The following is a 19785-nucleotide window of genomic DNA, read 5'->3' on the forward strand; positions in this document are numbered from 1 at the left end:
TGCTGAGACAGTTTGTTAAATGACCTTTCTTGCCACAATTAAGTGAATCCCTGCAGTTGCTACATTAGCAACATGATTGTTAAGTGAATCTGACTTTGCTTGTCAGAAGGTCACAAAAGGTGACCCTATAACCTGGGACACTGCAACCGTCATAAATATGAAACAGTTGCCAAGGGTCTGAATTTTGATCACATGACCAGGGGGATGGTACAATGGTTGTAAGTGTGAAAAATGGTCGTAGGTTACTTTTTTCTGTGCTGTTGTAACTTTGAATGGTCACTGAATGAACTGTTGCAAGTTGAGGACTATCTGTACCTGGAAGCTACTTACGACCCAGATTTGAAGGATCTGACAGTCACCTCCCCTCCCCTCCAAGTCCTGCATCTGGACTTCAGAGGCTTAGAAATTGGACCCCACTGGTCAACTGCTTGTGTTTTACAATGGTTTTGCCAAAATTCAGTAGTTACTTCCACTTTTTGCCATAACTGCACCCGCTGTGAACCATTGGTTTGCTTAATAACTATGGTGTTTGCTTAGTAAGCATGGCAGCTGCTGTATGATTGCTGTGTCAGCTAAACCAGGGGTTCCCAACCACCAGGCCCCAGACCGGTACCGGTCTGTGGAACATTTTCTACCGGGCCGCCGGTTTGCTGGGCGCCGCCATCTTGTTTCAATGATAAAGTGCTTCCGGGTGAGCTTTTCCGGTTGGAAAGCGGCGTTTGGGTCCTGAAGGAATCCTCGCGCCTTAGTTTCATCAAAGCGGGGGGGGGGTGGCTTCGAATGAAACTAAGGCGCGAGGATTCTTTCAGCACCCAAGGCAAGGCGAGCCAAGCGACCGTCCTGAAGCCGTCCCGAAGCCCATCGACAAAGGTACAAAGGAGGCATTGAAGGTGGTGGGGAGAAGTGGAGGATGGCTGGCTGGCCGGTCGCTCAGCTCGCCTTCCCTTGTCATGCGTGCTGATGCCGGTACCGGGCCGCGGATCACTTTGTGATGCCGGTACCGGGCCGTGGCACAAAAAAGGTTGGGGGCCACTGAGCTAAACAACCATCACAAAAGAGATTGGGTTGGTCACATGACTGACCTATTTTACGACCATCACGACTTACGAATCTGATGGGCAGGGTCTATTATAGTCGTAAGATGAGGACTGCTCACCATTTTGCATAATCCAGAGCCAAGAATTGCATGGAAAAGTGGTTTAAAAGGATCCTTTCTATTGTCAAAGCCTAACCAAGAGCTGTCTGCTCCACCATTTACAATAGGTAACTCACTTGGAGCAGCAGCTCCAGGAAAATCTGATTGGGTTACGTGCAGAACATCGGACTCTGACCCTTTGCAACGCTGAGCATGCTGCCCGGGTGCAAAGTCTGCAAGCTGAGGTAAGAAAAAAGACGGTTGATTAATATCTCCCTTCGGGCTATAGATGCCAGGTGGGTAAAAGACCGTAACCCTTTCTTCTCCACCATTCTAGGAGTGTTGTTGCTTAATCTGAAAATGTTTGATTTAGTGCATGGTAAATTGGTAACTGATGACTCAGAGCTACTGTACCAAGTAGATCTGGGCTAAAAAAATACTGACAACCACCTGATGGCAGCACAGACTTGGTGTTTTCTGCCATTTTGCTGCCATCTAGAGGTCATTGCAATTCTGCAGCCCTCATCTAGTAGCCATAAAACAATTCTTCCTTCTCTTTCCAAACCTATGTTGCACAGCAGGGATTGCCCAGAGCTAAAAAAAAAAGACATGTTTATATTCAAGTAGGTCTTCCTTCCCTCTTTTTTAACTTTTATGTGCATGATGTGCGCCATATGATCCAGAAGCGGGCATGTGTGCTCACTGCTTGTGCAAACAGAGCTGCATATGTGCTTGTCTACTGCTCACGTGGAACCATCCCCTCTCCTCCCGCCCCCCCGATCCGTAAAGCTGAAAAGATTGGGGAACTCTGCAACGGCTCCATGTCTGTCCTATCTGAACATCTGACTTTAATTATTGCTGTGAAAGTCTTCATCTGTAGAGACAATAATCAATCTTTGAGTTCCTTCAACTCCTAATATACGTAGTTGATTATTAGCACGATGTACCAGAGCTGGTATTCAGCAGGTTCTGACCAGCTCTGGAGAACCGGTAGAGGAAATTTTGAGTAGTTTGGAGAACCAGCAAATAGCACCACTGACTGGGCCCACCCCACATCTATTCTCTGCCTCCCGAGTCCCAGCTGATTGTCTGGGTCTGTTGCCCTGCACAGGAGAACAGAGCTGGAAAGCAGGTTAGTGGGGTGGGGAGGGAATGGGGATTTTGCAATATCCTTCCGCTGCCACGCCCATCAAGCCACACCCACCAAGCCAAGCCATGCCCACCAAACCGGTAGTAAAAAAAATTGAATCCCACCACCGCGATGTAGCCTAGGTCATTCTTTTCCAGGATTCAGGAAATGCTGGACAATTTGGAGTCTCTGTTTATATTTCCTACAAGGTCCTTGAGCGTCACTCTGGAGCACCTTGGGTAACTCTCCCAGAATCCTCATAATCCTCTTTCTCTGAAACCCCTGAAAATTACTGTATTAATCATGATGCCCAGTTCTCAAAAATGGCTGATGGAGCAGCAGGGTTGGTTATGTCAAGGAAAGTGTGTGGCTCTCTGAATGGAGGCCATTTTGAGAAGTATAGGTAGTCAACTTATGACTACCATTTGTTTCATCACTGTTCGAAGTTATAACGGTGCTGGAAAAAAACAAGACTTACGACCAATCACAGCGTCCTGCAGTCATACGATCCAAATTCAAGATCTTGGCAACCAGCATCTATTTACAAAGATTATAGCATCCTGGGGTCATATGATCACCATATGTTACCTTCCCAGGTAGCTTTCAACAAGCAAGGTCAATGGGGAGAGCCAGATTCACTTCATTTTCTGTATCCTGCACAGTAATGGATTTGCAAGCTGTGCAGATGTAAGTAGATAAACTCTACAAAACATCCATAAAAAAGTACATTTATTGGTTCATCAGGTATCCTCATAACTCACATTTGTGACAAAGTTCTTCTTTAATGACCAATCCGTTGTATACCTGCCTTTTAGTAAAAGATGGTTATCTCCTAACCCATCTCCTAGCGATAGAAAGCAGCTGCCATGAGTTAGAGAGTTCAGGCAAAAGTGAGGAAAACTCCCCCCAACCCATGGAGGGTTAAATTAGTGACCAATCAGGATTACAGATTTGGCCACGTGACATGAACTACATTTCCCAGGATACCTTTAACTACATTTACCATGATGCATTCCCTAAAGGGGACAGCTCATAATTCCTAAGTAACTATCCAATTCCCATAGACTGGCTGGGACAGCACACTTTACAACCATGTGATTTGCTTAATGATTCTGGTAAAAAAGTTTTTAAAATCAGGAGCAGTCACATGATGACTCACCTAACAAATGCACTGCTTAGTGATGGAAGTTCCAGTCACCATTGTGTTCATAAGTTGAGGACTATCAGTGTTACATTAACAATTTTGCATGCAGAGAAAGATGGGAGGATGAAAACTTGTATTTGAGGGTCCTTGGTGCTCTCTGAGCTTCGTAGATTTTTTGAAGATGTTACATTACCCAAAATAGGTAACATCATTTGTTACAAACCTGTATTAGGAGCCATGAAGGTACAGTGGTTAGGATGCAGTATTACAAGATAACTCTGCCTGTTACAGCTGGAAGTTTGATCCTGACCAGATCAAGGTTGACAGCTTCCCATCCTTCCAAGATTGATAAAATGAGAACTCAGATTTCTGGGGGCAATATGCTGGCATTTGTAAACTGCTTAGAGAGTGTCGTATGAAGCAGTATATAAATCTAAGTGCTATTGCTATTAGTTCTTCAGTTTGTGCAGTCTCTTACTGGTATGACAAATGGACAATCTATTACCCAGTCTGGGTTGGGAACCACACTTGGGTGATATCTGTTATTTAATGTCTTTTTATTTTATTTTATTTTAACAAAGATAGGTATGCAGTGTTATTCCAGATTTTCTGGGTTTGAAAGAAAAATATCCCACTTGTCCCAAACCAAAAATGAGACAACGGACTGACTGAGCAGGGAACGGCGATGTGGGGCTGATCTCCTTTCTTCTTATGCTCATCTCTGATCTCTTCCTTCGCAGAATCGTCTGCTTCAAGAGCGGAAGCAGGATATGGAGAAACAGATCCGTCAGCTTCGCGAGGAGAATGAAGCTATCCAGGCACTGGTGGACACGTTACACGAGAACCTCCTCCTTCTACGCAAAGAGAGCAGCGAAAAGCAGCTGAGGGTATAGTGATATTTCTACTTGCACGTCAGTGTTATGTTGCAGGGGAACGATGGCCAATCTTGAAACTGAAGGGACGAAACAGAAGGAGATATGAAACCACTGGTGGGAAAATGAGTCACCCGGGGTTGGTTATGCAAAGAATTAGGAAGAAGAATTCCATGAAATTTGAGCGAAATACCTCTTCCCGGCAAGCTATTTTCATCCTCTCTTCTTCCTGTTTCTCTTTCCATCCAAAGTTTAAACAGGTAGAAGCGGAAGCTGAGGAACTTCGGACTGCCAATAGGCGCCTCCAGCATCAAGTCAAGGATCTGAAGGAAGAGATCCGTCTGCATGAGTTAGATACCTCTGTTACCTCCATCCAATCTGAGATCGAAAGCAGTTTAGGCGATGCCCCAGGAGCCCCTGGACAGACACCGAAGGTAAAACAGAAGGATGCAGCTGGGAAGAGAACTCAGGTTCCCTTTTTAGTTCAGCCGGGGATATTTTCAATGTCAAAAGATGATTGTAATTTGTATGCTGATTTGAGGGAGTGCAGAGCATTTATACATCTGATTCATTATTCTGATTCATCCCAAATGTCTATGGAGTTTCTCAGTCATGGTTGTCCCAAAGGTGCTTTTTCAAAACTGGAATTTGTTTTTCCTTGAAGACATTTTGCTTCTCATCCAAGAGAAGCTTCTTCAGTTCTACCTGCATGAAGGAGAATTCTCCAACATTCAGACAGAACTGAAGAAGCTTCTTGGATGAGAGGCAGGGGTGGGATTCTACCAGTTCGCACCTATTCGCTAGAACCGGTTGTTAACATTCTAAGCAGTTTGGAGAACCGGTTGTTAGAAGAAATTACTGGCTTAATCCTGTAAGGAAGGCAGGAAGGAAACATTCTGGTATTGCTTACAGAAACTGCCTCCCATTAACCCTTATTACATTCTTGGCAGGACTAGACTTCCTGTCTCAGGAACTTCTCTCGAGTTTTTTTCCCGTCCTTTGCTGGTACTTTGCTTGTGTGGAGTGACCATTGAAAAAAGTGACTTATGACCGTTTTTCACACTTACGACTGTTGCAGCATCCCCACAGTCATGAGAGGCCAGGCGAGGACACGCAATGTGAGTGATGTTGATTTGGCCACGGCCAGCCAGTAATATGACCACCAAGCCATGTCCACCCAGTCACATGACCACCAAGCCACGCCCACCAACTAAGCCACACCCACAGAACCGGTTGTTAAAAAAATTGAATCCCACCCCTGATGAGAAGCGAAACGTTTTCAAGGAAAAACAAAGTCCAGTTGCCTTTTGGAAAAGCCTCTTTGGGGCAACCTTTCCCACCCTTTGGGTATGCAGATAACCCTCGATTTACAACCGTATACCAATCCTTGACTTACAAGTATTAGTTTAGTGGCTATTCAAAGTAATAATGGCCCTGGAGAGTGACTTACAACTGACCCTCACACTTATGACCCTTGTAGTATTCACAAAAATTCAGATGCTTGGCAACCAGGCTATACTTGCAATAGTTGCAGCGTCCTGTGGTCATACAATCACCATTTAGAATAGACTAGAATAATGGAGTTGGAAGGGACCTTGGAGGTCTTCTAGTCCACTCCAACCACCTGCTCAGGCAGGAACCCCTATACCATTCCAGACAAATGGTTGTCCAATCTCTTCTTTAAAACTTCCAGTTTTGGAGCATTCGCAACTTCTGGAGGCAAGTTGTTCCACTGGTTAATTGTTCCCAATGCCAGGAAATTTCTTACTGGTTCTAGTTTGCTTCTCTCCTTGATTAGTTTCCAAGATTTGCAATCTTCCCAGCTGGCTTCCGACAAGCAAAGTCAGCGGGTCAAGCTGGATTTGACCACATGATTCAGCGAACAAGTGCAGGGACTCACTTCTTAACAACTGTGCTGAAAAGGTCATCAAATTGGCCCTGACTCACTTAATAATCATCTTGCTTAACAGCAAAAATTCTGGTCCCAACTGCAGTTTTAAGTTGAGGACTACCTGTATTCTGAGTATATTGACTGGGGACATCTGAAGCGTGCGATCTTTTTACCTAGCTGGGACAAATTAAAAGGCACTTCTGCACAGCACAGGGTTCACTCTATTTCCAGCCCTAATGCCTCACAACCCAATAGGAAGATGGCCTTTGGGTATCTTCCTTTCTGTGGGACTTGAAACAGTGAAAAGAGGCAAGGAATTACACCAGGAACAAGTCAGTTCTCTCATCCCTGGACCAAGAAGGAAGTCCAGGGGACTTAAATAATGCCTGGTGAAAGAGCTATCACATCCTCTGAATAATTGCAAACCCTCTCTCTCAGTATCCTGCACACAGACAGATATTGTTTTATTTTCTAAAAGAAATAAATTGCCTCCACACCTGCCAGATGTTGAATATGCTTGGCAGTTAAATAAATAAATAAAGGAACAACTGTTTCTGGGGAGCCATTGGGCTGTGAAAAATAGCATTTCATTCTTATCAAAAAGCCTCTGAAAAGAGTGATATTAGAAAAATAATAGGATGATAGGTTCTCCTGGGTCCAGGTAGGCTTATCAGTAACAAACAATGCACAAAACTGCAATTTGGTCCAAAGACAAATAAGTGATATCTTAATGCAACATGGGAGTCCCCATGAAGAATTGTCCTGGAAAGATTCACATGAAGACAATGTGATAGTCCTCGACTTACGACCACAACCGATCTCAAAATTTCTACTGCTAAGCAAGACAGTTGTTTTGCCCCATTTTATGACCTTTCTTGCCAGAGTTGTTAAGCGAATCACTGCAGTTGTTCAGTTAGTAATATGGTTGTTAAGCAGAGGTGGGATTCAAATTTTTTAACAACTGGTTCTGTGGGCATGGCTTAGTTGGTGGGCGTGGCTTGGTGGTCATATGACTGGCTGGACATGGCTTGGTGTCATGTTATTGGATGGGCGTGGCCAACTCAATATCACTCACATCAAGGCACGCATCTCCTCACTTGGCCTCTCATGACTGTGAGGATGCTGCAACAGTCGTAAGTGTGAAAAATGGTCATAAGTTACTTTTTTCAGTGCCATTGTAACTTTGAATGGTCACTCCACACAAGCAAAGTACCAGCAAAGGAGGGGAAAAAAACTCCAGAGAAGTTCCTGAGACAGGAAGTCTAGTCCTGCCAAGAATGTAATAAGAGTTAATGGAGAGGCAGTTTCTGTAAGCAATACCAGAATGTTTCCTTCCTGCCTTCCTTACAGGATTAGGCCAGTAATTTCTTCTAACAACCGGTTCTCTGAACTGCTTAGAATGTTAACAACCAGGTCTAGCGAATAGGTGCGAACCTGTAGAATCCCATCCCTGTTTTTAAGTGAATGTAGCTTCCCATTGATTTTTGCTTGTCAGGGTGACCACATGACAGGGCATTGCAAGTATCATAAATACATATCAGTTGCTAAGCATCCAAATTTTTATCATGTGTTGCAATAGTGGGATTCAAATTTTTTTTTACTACCGGTTCTGTGGGCCTGGCATGGGAAGGATACTGTAAAATCCCCATTCCCTCCCCACTCCTGGGGGAAGGATACTGCAAAATCCCCATTCTCTCCCCACCCCATTAACCTGCTTTCCAGCTCTGTTCTCCCATGCAGGGCAACCAAAGAAGACCCAACTGATCAGCTGGGATTCAGGAGGCAGAGAATAGATGGGGGTGGGGCCAGTCAGAGATGGTATTTGCCGGTTCTCCGAACTATTCAAAATTTCCACTACCGGTTCTCCAGAACTGGTCAGAACCTGCTGAATGCCAACTCTGATGTGCTGCAACAGTTGTAAGTGTGGAAAACTATCATAAGTCTCTTTTTTCAGTGGCATTGTAACTTTGAATGGTCGCTAAACAAATGGTTATAAATCGAGGGCTACCTAAAGTCAAGGACTATCTATAGTCCACCTCAAAGTCTACTTTTTAGCACTAAGCTTTCTCACTCTTGGGCGGGCATCTGTTTATCTGCTTTAGTCAATCAGCAAGACTGGTTGCACTCCAAAGAAGGCCTCTCCAAGACCGGAAGAGAACCTCTCTGAATACACCAAAAAGGTTTCGGCCTTGAGCTATCAGCAGCAAGACATCCTGGCCCAGAAAGAAATCGAGATTGCAAAACTCCAGGATCAGGTAACCTGCGCTGTACTTCTTTCTTGTGGGAGGGCAATGTCTCGTGTGGCTCGGGGGCCGCACGTTGCTTGACATTTACCTCTGTTCCCAGGTGACTTTGCAGCACGTGGAGCTCAGCGGTTTGAAGGCCGAGATAGAGAACCAGAGACGGTTGTACCAAGAAAGCAATCGGGACAAGGCCTTGAAGTTCGCCGTAGCAGACCGGGATGAGGCTATAATCAAGTGAGCTCTGACGATTTGCTTTGCCAACCCCATTGATTTAAGTACCGGGGATCCTTTGACTCAGAGATCGCCAACCTTTTGGACCTCAGGGACCACCAAACCCATAATTTTAAATCCCAGGCACCACTAACCAGTTCTGTGGGTGTGGCCTAATTTGTGGGTATGGCTTGGTGGTCATGTGACTGGCTGGGCATGGCTTGTATGTAAATATTATAAATATTTATATAAATACTGGAATTTTTTTATTAAAAAGATCAACTTTTACCCAAAATCAGGCAAAGCAGGCAGGCAGATTGAGTTGCTCACAGAATCATTCAGTGATCTATCTATCTGCCATTGGCTAGCTCAGTCTCTCAAATTTGCTTGCTGTGAGTCTGCACTGAACAATAGAAGCTTCAGTCCTAAGGGAGGTTCGGCTGGGCTTAAAAGCAGAACCGAAGAGCTAAAGACTAGCTAGAAAGCAAGAAATCCAACCATTTCCCGTTTCCTAGCTAATCTAAATCTCCCGGCACAGCAAAACAAATGATGGCTGGAAAAAGGAAAAATAGCAATTTAGCAGGCAAGTTTGCTGGATAAGGAGTGAGTGGGCAGGGAACTTCCTGTGGACCATGTGAGCAGCATAGCCTTATGTTTATGCGCAGTCTGGATTAATTGTTTTGGGGCGTGCTCGGGGGGGTGAGATTTCTCTGAGGCCCACCAAAATTTTCTTACGGCCCACCAGTGGGCTGTGGGCCACATTGGCAACCACTGCTTTGACTTAACCATCGTTCACTTAGCAACCATTCCAAGTTAAAAGAAGTACTGAAAAGAGTGTCATGACTGGTCCTCGTACTTAAGATTGTTGCAGCATCCCCGTAGTCATGTGATCAAATTTGGTGGTCGGCAGCCAGCATGTATTTAGAATGGTTGTAGTGTCCCAGGGTCATATGATCATCAAGAAAAGTCAAGGGGGGGAAGCCAGATTTGCTTAAGCATCCATATGATTCACTTAACAACCATGGTGATTCACCTGCCAGCTGTGCCAAAAAAGTAAAACCGGGTGCAACTCATTTAACAATCGCCTAACAGAAGTTCCAATCCCAATAGTCATACATTAAGGACTATCTATATAATCCCTTTGCTCCTGATACTATAATTGCTGCTGGGTTTGTTGCCTGTCAAAGCAGTTGGACCAGCCTGTCTATCTTGGGGAGGCAACTTTCAAAGTCTGAGGCAGCCATTTACAAAGGCATCTCATCTGGAGTTATTAGACTGGGGAAAACTGAGTTAGACCCAACCATGTGGTCTCACTGACAAAGCAGATTAAATGAGACCCCCATCTTCCAAGGCTGTTTACCAGAGGCTCATGTTTCTCAACCTTGGCAGCTTTAAGATGTCTAAACTTCAACTCCCAGAGTTCCCTAGCCAGGCTGGCTGACTGAGGAATTCTGGGAATCCTAAATCTGCCAAGGTTGAGAATCACTTTTCCATGGCAAGAGTTATTATTTTTCTCCATCCCAATTAGAACTCCGTGATTCTGTTAGAACAAAAGCTACAATTTGTACTTTGTTGCAAATACAACAAAAAATAATCGAAGTCATAATCTCTACCATTGCACTGATGATGTTACATAGTTTGGGGAATGAAATGTCTGCAAGAAAACAATCACGCTTAGAAAGCACCAAGGATTCTTCATTTCAACCCTAAGCTACAAATATTCTCCATTATTGCTACCATTGCATTTTCTTACAGCGAGTGGCCTTATTTATGATGATGTTGCATTACTGCAAGGGTTTAAAGGATGGAAATGAGACCTTGGCAGAAATCTTTAAGCATCAGCCTTGAATCTTTCCAATTTTAGCCAAATCGTGTTCCTTTTCTGCTTATCAAAATTATTCAACCTGAATAAATTTGCTGACTTCATCATACACTCTGCAAAGGTTGCTTTTTTGAGCAACTGTAATGTTTATGGCTAGTGGGTTAACTAATAACGTTAAAATCACACCGTTAACGGAGTTGCCAAACAATAACACCAGGTTTGAAGTCACTGTATTGATACTATCAGATCAGAAGATCCAATTGAAAATGCTGCCCATTCCCTAAAAATAACATTTTTATAGCATAGCACCAGGTTATATCAGAACCAAAGGAGAATCCACCAAGGACACATTTAGCAAATATTACAGCAACTACCAGCTACCCAAAATTCAATATCATTTGAGTGATGGGGATTTTGTTAATGCCGACAGTGTTCTGGTAGTGCTCCAGATGATTGTCAACACTTTTTTTCCTACTAGGAAAGGCGAAATAGAATTGGAATTGGCAAAAATCTCCCTGGAGCGAGATTCGCTGAGCCAACAGTTACTGCGTGTCATTCGCCAGAAGATGGCACTTTCCCAGGAATTGGAAGCCTGGCAGGTGAGTAAGCAAATATCAGAACCATCAGGAAACACGTCCTCACTGTTAATCCGCTTGCAAGCTGTGAGCCTTGTGTCAGGAATGGTAACAATCCCGATGCCCCCTTTTTAAAAATTCCCATTCAGACATAGCTTTGGCTCCTTCATTTCCAGATGCATTTTTGACATAGCTGAACTGTGGGAATTTTTATTCCCGGCTTGTTCCAGGTTTACTGAATGAATCCGATCCTTTTCAAAATAGGCCCCTTGGAAGCGGGAAAGGCCCAACAACGGGATATAAAAAGGGGAGCTTGCAGGGAAGCAAATCCAAAAATAAATATTTACTGAAGCATACAGGTAGTCTTCTACTTACGACAGCAATTGAGCCCAAAATATGTGTTGCCAAGTGGGACATTTTTTAAGTGTGTTTTGTCCCATTTTATTAAGTTATCAAGTTCTTAACTGGTTATTGAGTGAATGTGGTTTCCCCATTGCTTGTCAGAAGGTCACAAAGGGATCACATGACCCTGGGACAGGTGGTGGGATTTAAATAATTTAACAACTTGTTCGCCCAGGGTCAGGTTGGCTGTCATGGGAGATGTGGCCCAACTCTGTCCTCAGCTCCATCGCACATGTGGGACAAGCCTCCTACAGTGGCCAACCTGACCCTGGGTGAACCGGTTGTAAATTACCACTATCCCCGCTATCAAAATGGATCCTGGGCATCACACTGCGCTGGCAACAGGCAACAAAGCGGCCAGCATGAGGGAAGGAGGAGGCAAGGCAGCCTTCTCAGAGGGGATATTCAGCAGGTTCTGACCAGTTCTGGAGAATCGGTAGCGGAATTTTGTGTTCCGGCAAATACTACCTCTGACTGGTCCCGCCCCCATCTGTTCTCTGCCTCCTGAGTCCCAGCTGATTGGCTGGCTCTTCTTTGGTTGCCCTGCACAGGAGAACGGAGCTGGAAAGCAGGTTAGTTGGGTGGGGAGGGAATGGGGATTTTGCAGTATCCTTTCCCTGCCACATCCACCAAGCCATGCCCACCAAGCCAAGCCACACCCACAGAACCAGTAGTAAAAAAATTTGAATCCCACCACTAGGCCTTCTCCTTCCCTTGCCTGGGACATTACAACCATCCTAAATATGAACCAGTTGCCAAGAGTCTGAATTTTGATCACATGACCAGAGGGATGATACAACAGTCATAAGTGAAGTGTGAAAAATAGTCATAAGTTACTTTTCTCCGTGCCATTTGAACAGTCACTAAATGAAAAGTTGTAAGTCCAGGACTCCCTGTAATTAAAAACAAATGAGTTACAGGAAGGGTTAAGATGTTATTAGTTGCAAAAAAAAAAGAGTACGAAATAATGAAGTAGAAGTGATATAGGAGGAAAGGAGTTCAGAAAATCACAGAAACAAACCAGGGAGGGACAAAAATATATTTTTTCCCCTTTCTGTGTTGGATTTATGATTCTGTACAGGTAGTCCTCAACTTACGACCACAATTGAATCCAAAATGTATGCTGCTAAGTGAGACATTCGTTAAGTGAGTTTTGCCCCATTTTATGACCTTTCTTGCCACAGAGGTTAAGTGAGTCACTGCAACGGTTAAGTTAATAGTACAGTTGTTAAGTGAGTTTGGGTTCTCCATCCAGTTGGCTTATTAGAAGGTCGCAAAAGAGGACCACATGATCCTGGGACACCGCAACCATCATAAAATGAATCCGTTTGCCAAGAGTCTGAATTTTGATCACATGACCCTGGGGATGCTACCAGGGATGTACGTGTGAACAATGGTCATAAATCACTTTTTTTCAGTGGATGTTGTAACTTTGAACGGCCACTAAATGAACTGTTGTAAGTCGAGGATTTCCTGTACATAAAACCAATGAAGGCATTTGAATGGTCTGAAGCTGGATAAAGCAGGATAAACACCGAGCAAACATGATTGACTGGGCTGCAATTGCGTGCCTAACTGTATGAGAAAAGGAAACATTACTTTCCAAATGATGCAATTCTATTATTGGGATAAAACTATGCCATTTCATTTCCACGAAGCCACCCCCCAAAAACCCACAGTCATCTTTTTTATCTTTGCCTTGGAGCAAAAATACCTTACACATGGGTGCCTCCGGGAGCAAAATTGTGCCTTTCATTCAAAATAACAAGTAGTCCTGGACTTACAACTGTTTGTTGAATGATCATTACAAGTTACAAAGGCACTGAAAACAGTGACTTAAAGGCAGTCCTCACGCTTACAGGACAACCACCACAGCATTCCCACTGTCACGTGGTCCACATCTGGGCACTCTGTAACCAGCATGTATTTATGTGGGGAAAGAACCATGGTGGCACGGTGGTTAGAATGCAGTATTGCAGGTTAACTCTGCTGACTGCCAGCAGTTCGATTTTGACCGGCTCAAGGTTGACTCAACTTTCCATCCCTCCGAAATTGGTAAAATGAAGACCCAGATTGTTGGGGGCAGAGGTGGTATTCAGCAGGTTCTGACCAGTTCTGGAGAACCGGTAGCGGAAATTTTGAGTAGTTCAGAGAACTGGCCAATCCCACCTCTGACTAGCCCCACCCCCATCTCTTCTCTGCCTCCCGAGTCCCAGCTGATCGGCTGGGTCTTCTTTTGTTGCCCTGCACAGGAGAAGGGAGCTGGAAAGCAGGCTAGTGGAGTGGGGAGGGAATGGGGATTTTGCAGTATCCTTCCCCTGCCATGCCTACCAAGCCACGCCCACAGAACGGATAGTAAAAAATTTGAATCCTACTACTGGTTGGGGGCAATAGGCTGACTCTGTAAGCTGTTTAGAGAGGGCTATAAAGCGGTATATAAGTCTAAGTGCTACTGCTAGTGATACGTATGATGGTTGCACTGTCCCAGGGTCATGTGATTACCGTCTGCAACGATTTCCCAGCTGCTTCTGACAAGCAAAATCAATGGCAGAATCCAGATTTGCTTAACGACTGCATGATTAATGTAAAAACTACCTTGAGTCACTGAACTGTGGCAAAAAAGTCATAAAATCAACGCCCTTGCTTAGCAATGGAAATTCTGGTCCCAAACATGGTCGTAAGTTGAGGACTATCTAGATTGCAAGCAGATGGACCCTTTTACATGAAAATGGATTGGAACAGCATATCTGATATTACTCCAGAGATACTCAGGAGAGGATTTCTGGATTCTACTTCACATTGATCAGAATATTCTCTCTTTTTCTTTTCTTTGCGGCTTACAGGATGATATCCAGTATATTATTCACCAGCAACTTCTCCAGAAACAGCAGGAAGAACGCCACTGCTTTACCCCACCACCAAAGCCACCGACACAAGGCAAGGGTCCTGAATTATTTCGGGCTGGTGCCAGCATGCCCAGTGGCACGGGCTTCTTCTCATTCTTCCGGAAAAGCTGAATTGTTTAAGGTGTGGAACTTCTAATATGGCCGAAGGCAGGAAAATGGGTGAAGGGAATGCGAAGGCCAGACTGGATGTATAGGAGACTCCTGTTAGGGACATCTTGTAGGGACAAGGGCTGAATGAGTTCAAGAGCCTTTGAAGCAACTTTGAATCCATCTAGGCCAAGAATTTGTTCTCTTATTCTGTGTCCCACTCATACAGATGTTGGAAAAAATGGGGTTATGCTGCCCTCTCCTGGGTTTGAGACCCGAGCTCTGCACAATGGAATGAGCTCCCATTACCTGCCTCAGCTCCTGCCCACCTACCAGATCAAAATCATGCAAATGCTAATAGATAAATAGGTACCATTTTGATGGGAAGGCCATAGTGTTCCATGTGCCTTTGGTATATAGCCATACTGGCCACATGACCACAGAAATTGTCTTCAAACAATGCTGGCTTCCTCAGCTTAGAAACTGAAATAAGAGTGCTCTAGAGTGGGACTTGACTGACAGGGAAATCTTTACCTTTTTTTTGCTCCAGGTTCTTCCCTGATATCATGCTTGGTCGAATGCATCCCAGGGTGCATTCGTAGAGGAATCCATGCCAATTATGGCTCCAGGAATTCCTTTATAAGCACCCATAACATAGCAGTAGAATGTAGGCCATTGGAAAAGAGACAGGAACTGGGGATGGGAATATGGTTGTCCATCCATACTTCCACAGAGGAGCATCTGTAGTTCTTGGTTAACATATGAGAGCCTTCAAGGTTGGCAGCATGCCAGTAGGATTCCTTGCCTTAGTTAGCAAGATCTTGGCATCTCAAGGCATGTTTAGGGCATCCCATTGAATCACAGCCTTGGGGTGGTGTCATTTGGTGATACATGAATTTCAGTCACATTTAACTTGGAGCAGTTGGAGAGTTCATGTCATGGAATCATCTAATCCAGGGATGTCCAACCTTGGCAAGTTTATGGACTTCAACTCCCAGAATGCCCTAGTCAGCATGGTTGACTGGGGAATTCTGGGAATTGTTCAAAGCTCTTAAAGTTGCCAAGGTTGGACTTCCTGATCAAACTTGTAACATCACCATGAAGCCAGATGCTTTTCTGATATTCAGACCAACAATTCCCAGTTGGCACAATTCAAATACTGTTGAAGACCATCCAAGAAGTAACCACAAGAGCTAGGTAGAGTGTTCTTGTCTGAAAGTAGGTCAAATCAAGTGGATGGCCAATTGACTGAGCTGACTAAAATCATGCAATTAAATGCAATTCTCTTTTAGTAGTTATCCTGGATTGTAAAACACTGACATTGGGTCTGGTCTTTCTTTTAAAACACATCTAGGTTTCCAACAGCAGTTGGCCAATCTCTGCTCCAAGTTCTAAGATCACCCTCTTCTGGTGAATTGGAGACATGACTCAGGATTATTCCAGAATGGCAGGTCGAGGCATCTACAAGTCCCAGCACCTGGCTTTTGATGGAACGCGCCTAGAAACATGGCTTCTGATTTTCTCCACTTTTTCACAGAATCAAGATTGGTGGGAAGGGACATACTATTCTCACATCACTCCCTTGCTAGAAGAAATAGATTACAGGTAGTCCTTGACTTTTAACCATTCATTTAGTGACCTTTCAAAGTTGCAATAGCACTGAAACAAGTGGCTTATGACCATCGTTCACATTATGACCATTGTAGCCTCCGCTTGGTCATGAGATCGTATTTATGACGGTTGCTGTGTCCCAGGGTCCTGTAATCGCCTTTTTACATCCTTCTGATAAGCAAAGTCAGGGAGGAGGCCAGGTACACTTAACAACCATGTTACTAAATTAACAATTGCAGCGATTCGCTTAATAACTGGCAAGAAACATCATAAAATGGGGCACACACAAATCACCTAACAACTGACTTGCTTAGAAATGGAAATTATGGTCTCAGTTGTGGTCATAAGTCCAGAAAGACTTGTAATGTTCACTTCTTTCAAGTGGGAGGCAACTTCTGGCAAAACAGGAAGGTCCCTGGAGGAGGAAAATGAAATCAAGATGGCAGCTTCAATCCTGCAACCGCCATCTTGAAATTTTGACCCACGTCCCATGGATATCTCTAGCAAACCATTCGTCAAAGCAGACTCTGTTTTATTTTTCACTATTAAAAAAAAAAGGTAATTTTCCCTTGGGTTGAGCTCAACCACTAATAGTTATGTAGACACATCTGTTTTCTGGGAAGCACTGGGTTAAGCCTCAAAGTTCTCTTCTTGCCTTAAAGAATGAATACCAAAGAATGCATTCAAGGTTTTGATATTTCAGTAGGATGGATAATGGAAAATAAAAGGGAATTTGGGCCAGATTCTTAAAATCCAGACAAGCAGAGGACAAATGTGAATGCAATGACATTGGAATTTTTTAAGAAGGAATTGGACAGACATTTGTCTGAAATGGGCTAGGGACTCCTGCCTGAGCAGGGGATTGGACTAGAAGACCTCCAAGGTCCCTTCCAACTCTTAAAAAAATATTTTATCAATTCCACCGGAAATAGTAGTGCACAGCAGCATAGGCATAAGAGTCTTCCTTCAGAATGTACCAGTATTATACTCTGCAATGAATTAGAGCAGAGGTCTTCAAACTTGATAACTTTAAGACTTGTGGACTTCAACTCCCAGAATTCCTTAGCCAGTCATGCTGGCTGAGGAATTCTGGGAGTTGTAGTTCCACAATCTTAAAGTTGCCAAAGTTGATAAACACTGCTTTAGCCCTAATCATCCGGAGAACATCAGATTGGGAAAGGCTGACTGAGGTTTTCTGAATAATTTGCTTTTTATAAAGTATATATATTTGTGGCTTCTAAAACATCTGCATATATTTCTGCAAATGAGTTTCAGTCATGTTGCAGGAACACCAGCAGGGGGCAGTAATGCTCTTTCTTCTTTTTCCCTTTCTCTTCCTGTTGCATGCAGCCAAGAAATATATATATATTATATATTTATAATATATATATAATATATATATAATATATATATTATAAATTATATGCGCAAAATAGTATATTCTTGTATATTTCCATTTCAATACCAAAGCTGACAGGCCGGATCCAGCCAGAGATTTATTTATCTAAGAAGAAGAAATTCTATATTGCTATAGAGTATTTTTGTTGTAAATTTGTTAATACAGATTTAATAAAGATTATTAAAGTCTGGAACTGGCCCTTCATGCTTCTCTTTGACACTTCTGTTGGAAATCCCATGTTCAGGTGGAAATTAAGGGCTTCACAACATTGAGCGGGGGATTCTAGGAACTGGATTCTTCAACAGATCAAGACAGGAATTAATCTAATAATACTCAGAAATCTCAGAGCAGAATTTATGACCAGACATTATAACCCTGCTCACGCTGCAATGACTTTATTGTTATTTACCATTCGTAAGACTTTGGATCTACACAATATCTAGTCCAGCTGCCTCCAGAAGGAAGTGCAAAGCCATATAGATAGTCCTCAGCTTAAAATAATTCATTTAGTGACCATTTGAAGTTACAATGGTTGAAAAAAGTGACCTACAACCAATCCTCGCACTTATGACTAACCCAGCATTCCCACAGTCATGATTGAAATTTGTGTGCTTGGCAACCAGCATATATTTACTATGATTGCGGCATCCCAGGGTCCTGGAATCGTCATTTGCAAGTCAATGGGGGAAGCCAGATTCACTTAACAACCATACGATTCACTTAATAACTAAAGTGATTTGCTTAACAACTATAGCAAAAGGTCATAAAATGGGGCTCAACTCACTTTACATCTGTCTTGCTTAGTCAGGGAAATTTGGGGTGCAATAGTGTTCGTAAGACAATCTATTATGCAAGATGGCAAGAAATACAACTCATCTTTCTCCTATTTCCCCACAACTACCAACCTGTGAAGTTTAAAGTCACCAATCTGACTTTCATAGTTAGGGCTACAAGTTGATGTCATGTTTTCTATCTGAAGAAATGTGGGACTTCAACTACGAAATCCATTCACTATAGCAAGGGTCTTCAAACCGCAAGTTTAAGACTTGTGGACTTCAACTCCCAGAATTCCTGAGCTAACATGACTGGAGGAGGAATTCTGGGAGTTGAAGTCCACAAGTCTTAAAGCTGTCAAGTTTGAGGACCCCTGCACTACAGTAACCGACGTAACAGCTGCCCAGAGTCACTGTGTGAATTGGGCAGCCACAGCTTTATACATTTGTTTAAAAAATAAATAATAAATAAACAAACTCAGGCCAATGAAAAGATTTTGAATCTCTCTGTTCTAACTCTATATTAGAGGTGGGGAACTATGTAGACCCTTTATGACATGGACTTCAACTCCCAAAATTCTTGAGCCATCATGACTGGATCAGGAATTCTGGAGGTTGAAGTTCACAAGTCATAAAAGGACCATGGTTCCTCACTCTTGCTCTATACCAGGGCTCTATAACAACTTGGCAACTTTAAGACTGGTGGACTTCACCTCCCAGAATTCCTCAGCGAGTCTTAAAGTTGCCAAGTTTAGGGACCTCTGCTCTATTATACATTTGAACATAACTGACCAAGCATATCTGAAAAGCATAGCCTGGGGTGAGTTTAAGTGGCCTTCCCATTTCACTTGCACAAGCATGTTTTGAAATGTGATACACACCCAGGGGTGGGATTCTACCAGTTTGCACCTATTCGCTAGAACCAGTTGTTAACATTCTAAGCAGTTCAGAGGACCGATTGTTAGAATTACTGGCCTATCCTGTAAAGAAGGCAGGAAGGAAACATTCTGGTGTTGCTTACAGAAACTGCCTTTCTGTTAATCCTTATTACATTCTTGGCAGGACTAGACTTCCTGTCTCTGGAACTTCTCTAGAGTTTTTTCCCCCCTTCTTTGCTGGTACTTTGCTTGTGTGGAGTGACCATTCAAAGTTACAATGGCACTGAAAAAAGTGACTTATGACCATTTTTCACACTTAAGACTGTTGCAGCATCCCCACAGTCATAGGAGGCCAGGGGAGGAGATGTGTGCCTCGATGTGAGTGATATTGAGTTGGCCATGCTCAGCCAATAACATGACCACCAACTATGTCCACCCAGTTACATGAACACCAAGCCACACCTACCACCTAAGCCACGCCCACAGAACCGGTTGTTAAAAAATTTGAATCCCACCCCTGCACCCTTAAATCACTTCTGATCCCCTGCTGGGTCTTTCAGAACATTTGAGAGTATCTCTTGCCAAAATAATAATAGGCTGGGGCTGATGGGCCATCAAAATGTAGCTTCCCAAGAACACCAAACAGAATTTAAATCTGAAATATTCTTATTGGGAATAATTAAAGGCAAATTTAGCAAACAAATCTAA

The 19785-nt window shown here is 43.4% G+C and overlaps 1 protein-coding gene across 2 annotated transcripts in view; it reads left to right on the top strand.

Moving 5' to 3' along the window:
* BICDL2 (BICD family like cargo adaptor 2) overlaps positions 1-17621 on the top strand; it is a 28667-nt gene extending 11046 nt beyond the window's left edge. The window contains exons 3-10 of one of the 2 annotated variants that reach the window (XM_087918352.1): positions 1264-1380; positions 4149-4295; positions 4532-4714; positions 8274-8426; positions 8518-8648; positions 10925-11045; positions 14267-14450; positions 15771-16574. In XM_087918352.1, the coding sequence (XP_087774478.1) occupies positions 1264-1380; positions 4149-4295; positions 4532-4714; positions 8274-8426; positions 8518-8648; positions 10925-11045; positions 14267-14440 (1026 nt within the window). In that variant the 3' untranslated portion in view covers positions 14441-14450; positions 15771-16574. Of the gene's footprint in view, positions 1-1263; positions 1381-4148; positions 4296-4531; positions 4715-8273; positions 8427-8517; positions 8649-10924; positions 11046-14266; positions 14451-15770 lie in introns of both variants that reach the window. The other variant, XM_026711997.2, reaches the window with a different exon arrangement.
* The last annotated feature ends 2164 nt before the right edge of the window (positions 17622-19785 follow it).

The sequence above is a fragment of the Pseudonaja textilis genome, chromosome Z, assembly GCF_049901715.1.
Source record: "Pseudonaja textilis isolate UNSWEBS1 chromosome Z, rPseTex1.2, whole genome shotgun sequence".
NCBI classification, from domain to species: domain Eukaryota; kingdom Metazoa; phylum Chordata; class Lepidosauria; order Squamata; family Elapidae; genus Pseudonaja; species Pseudonaja textilis.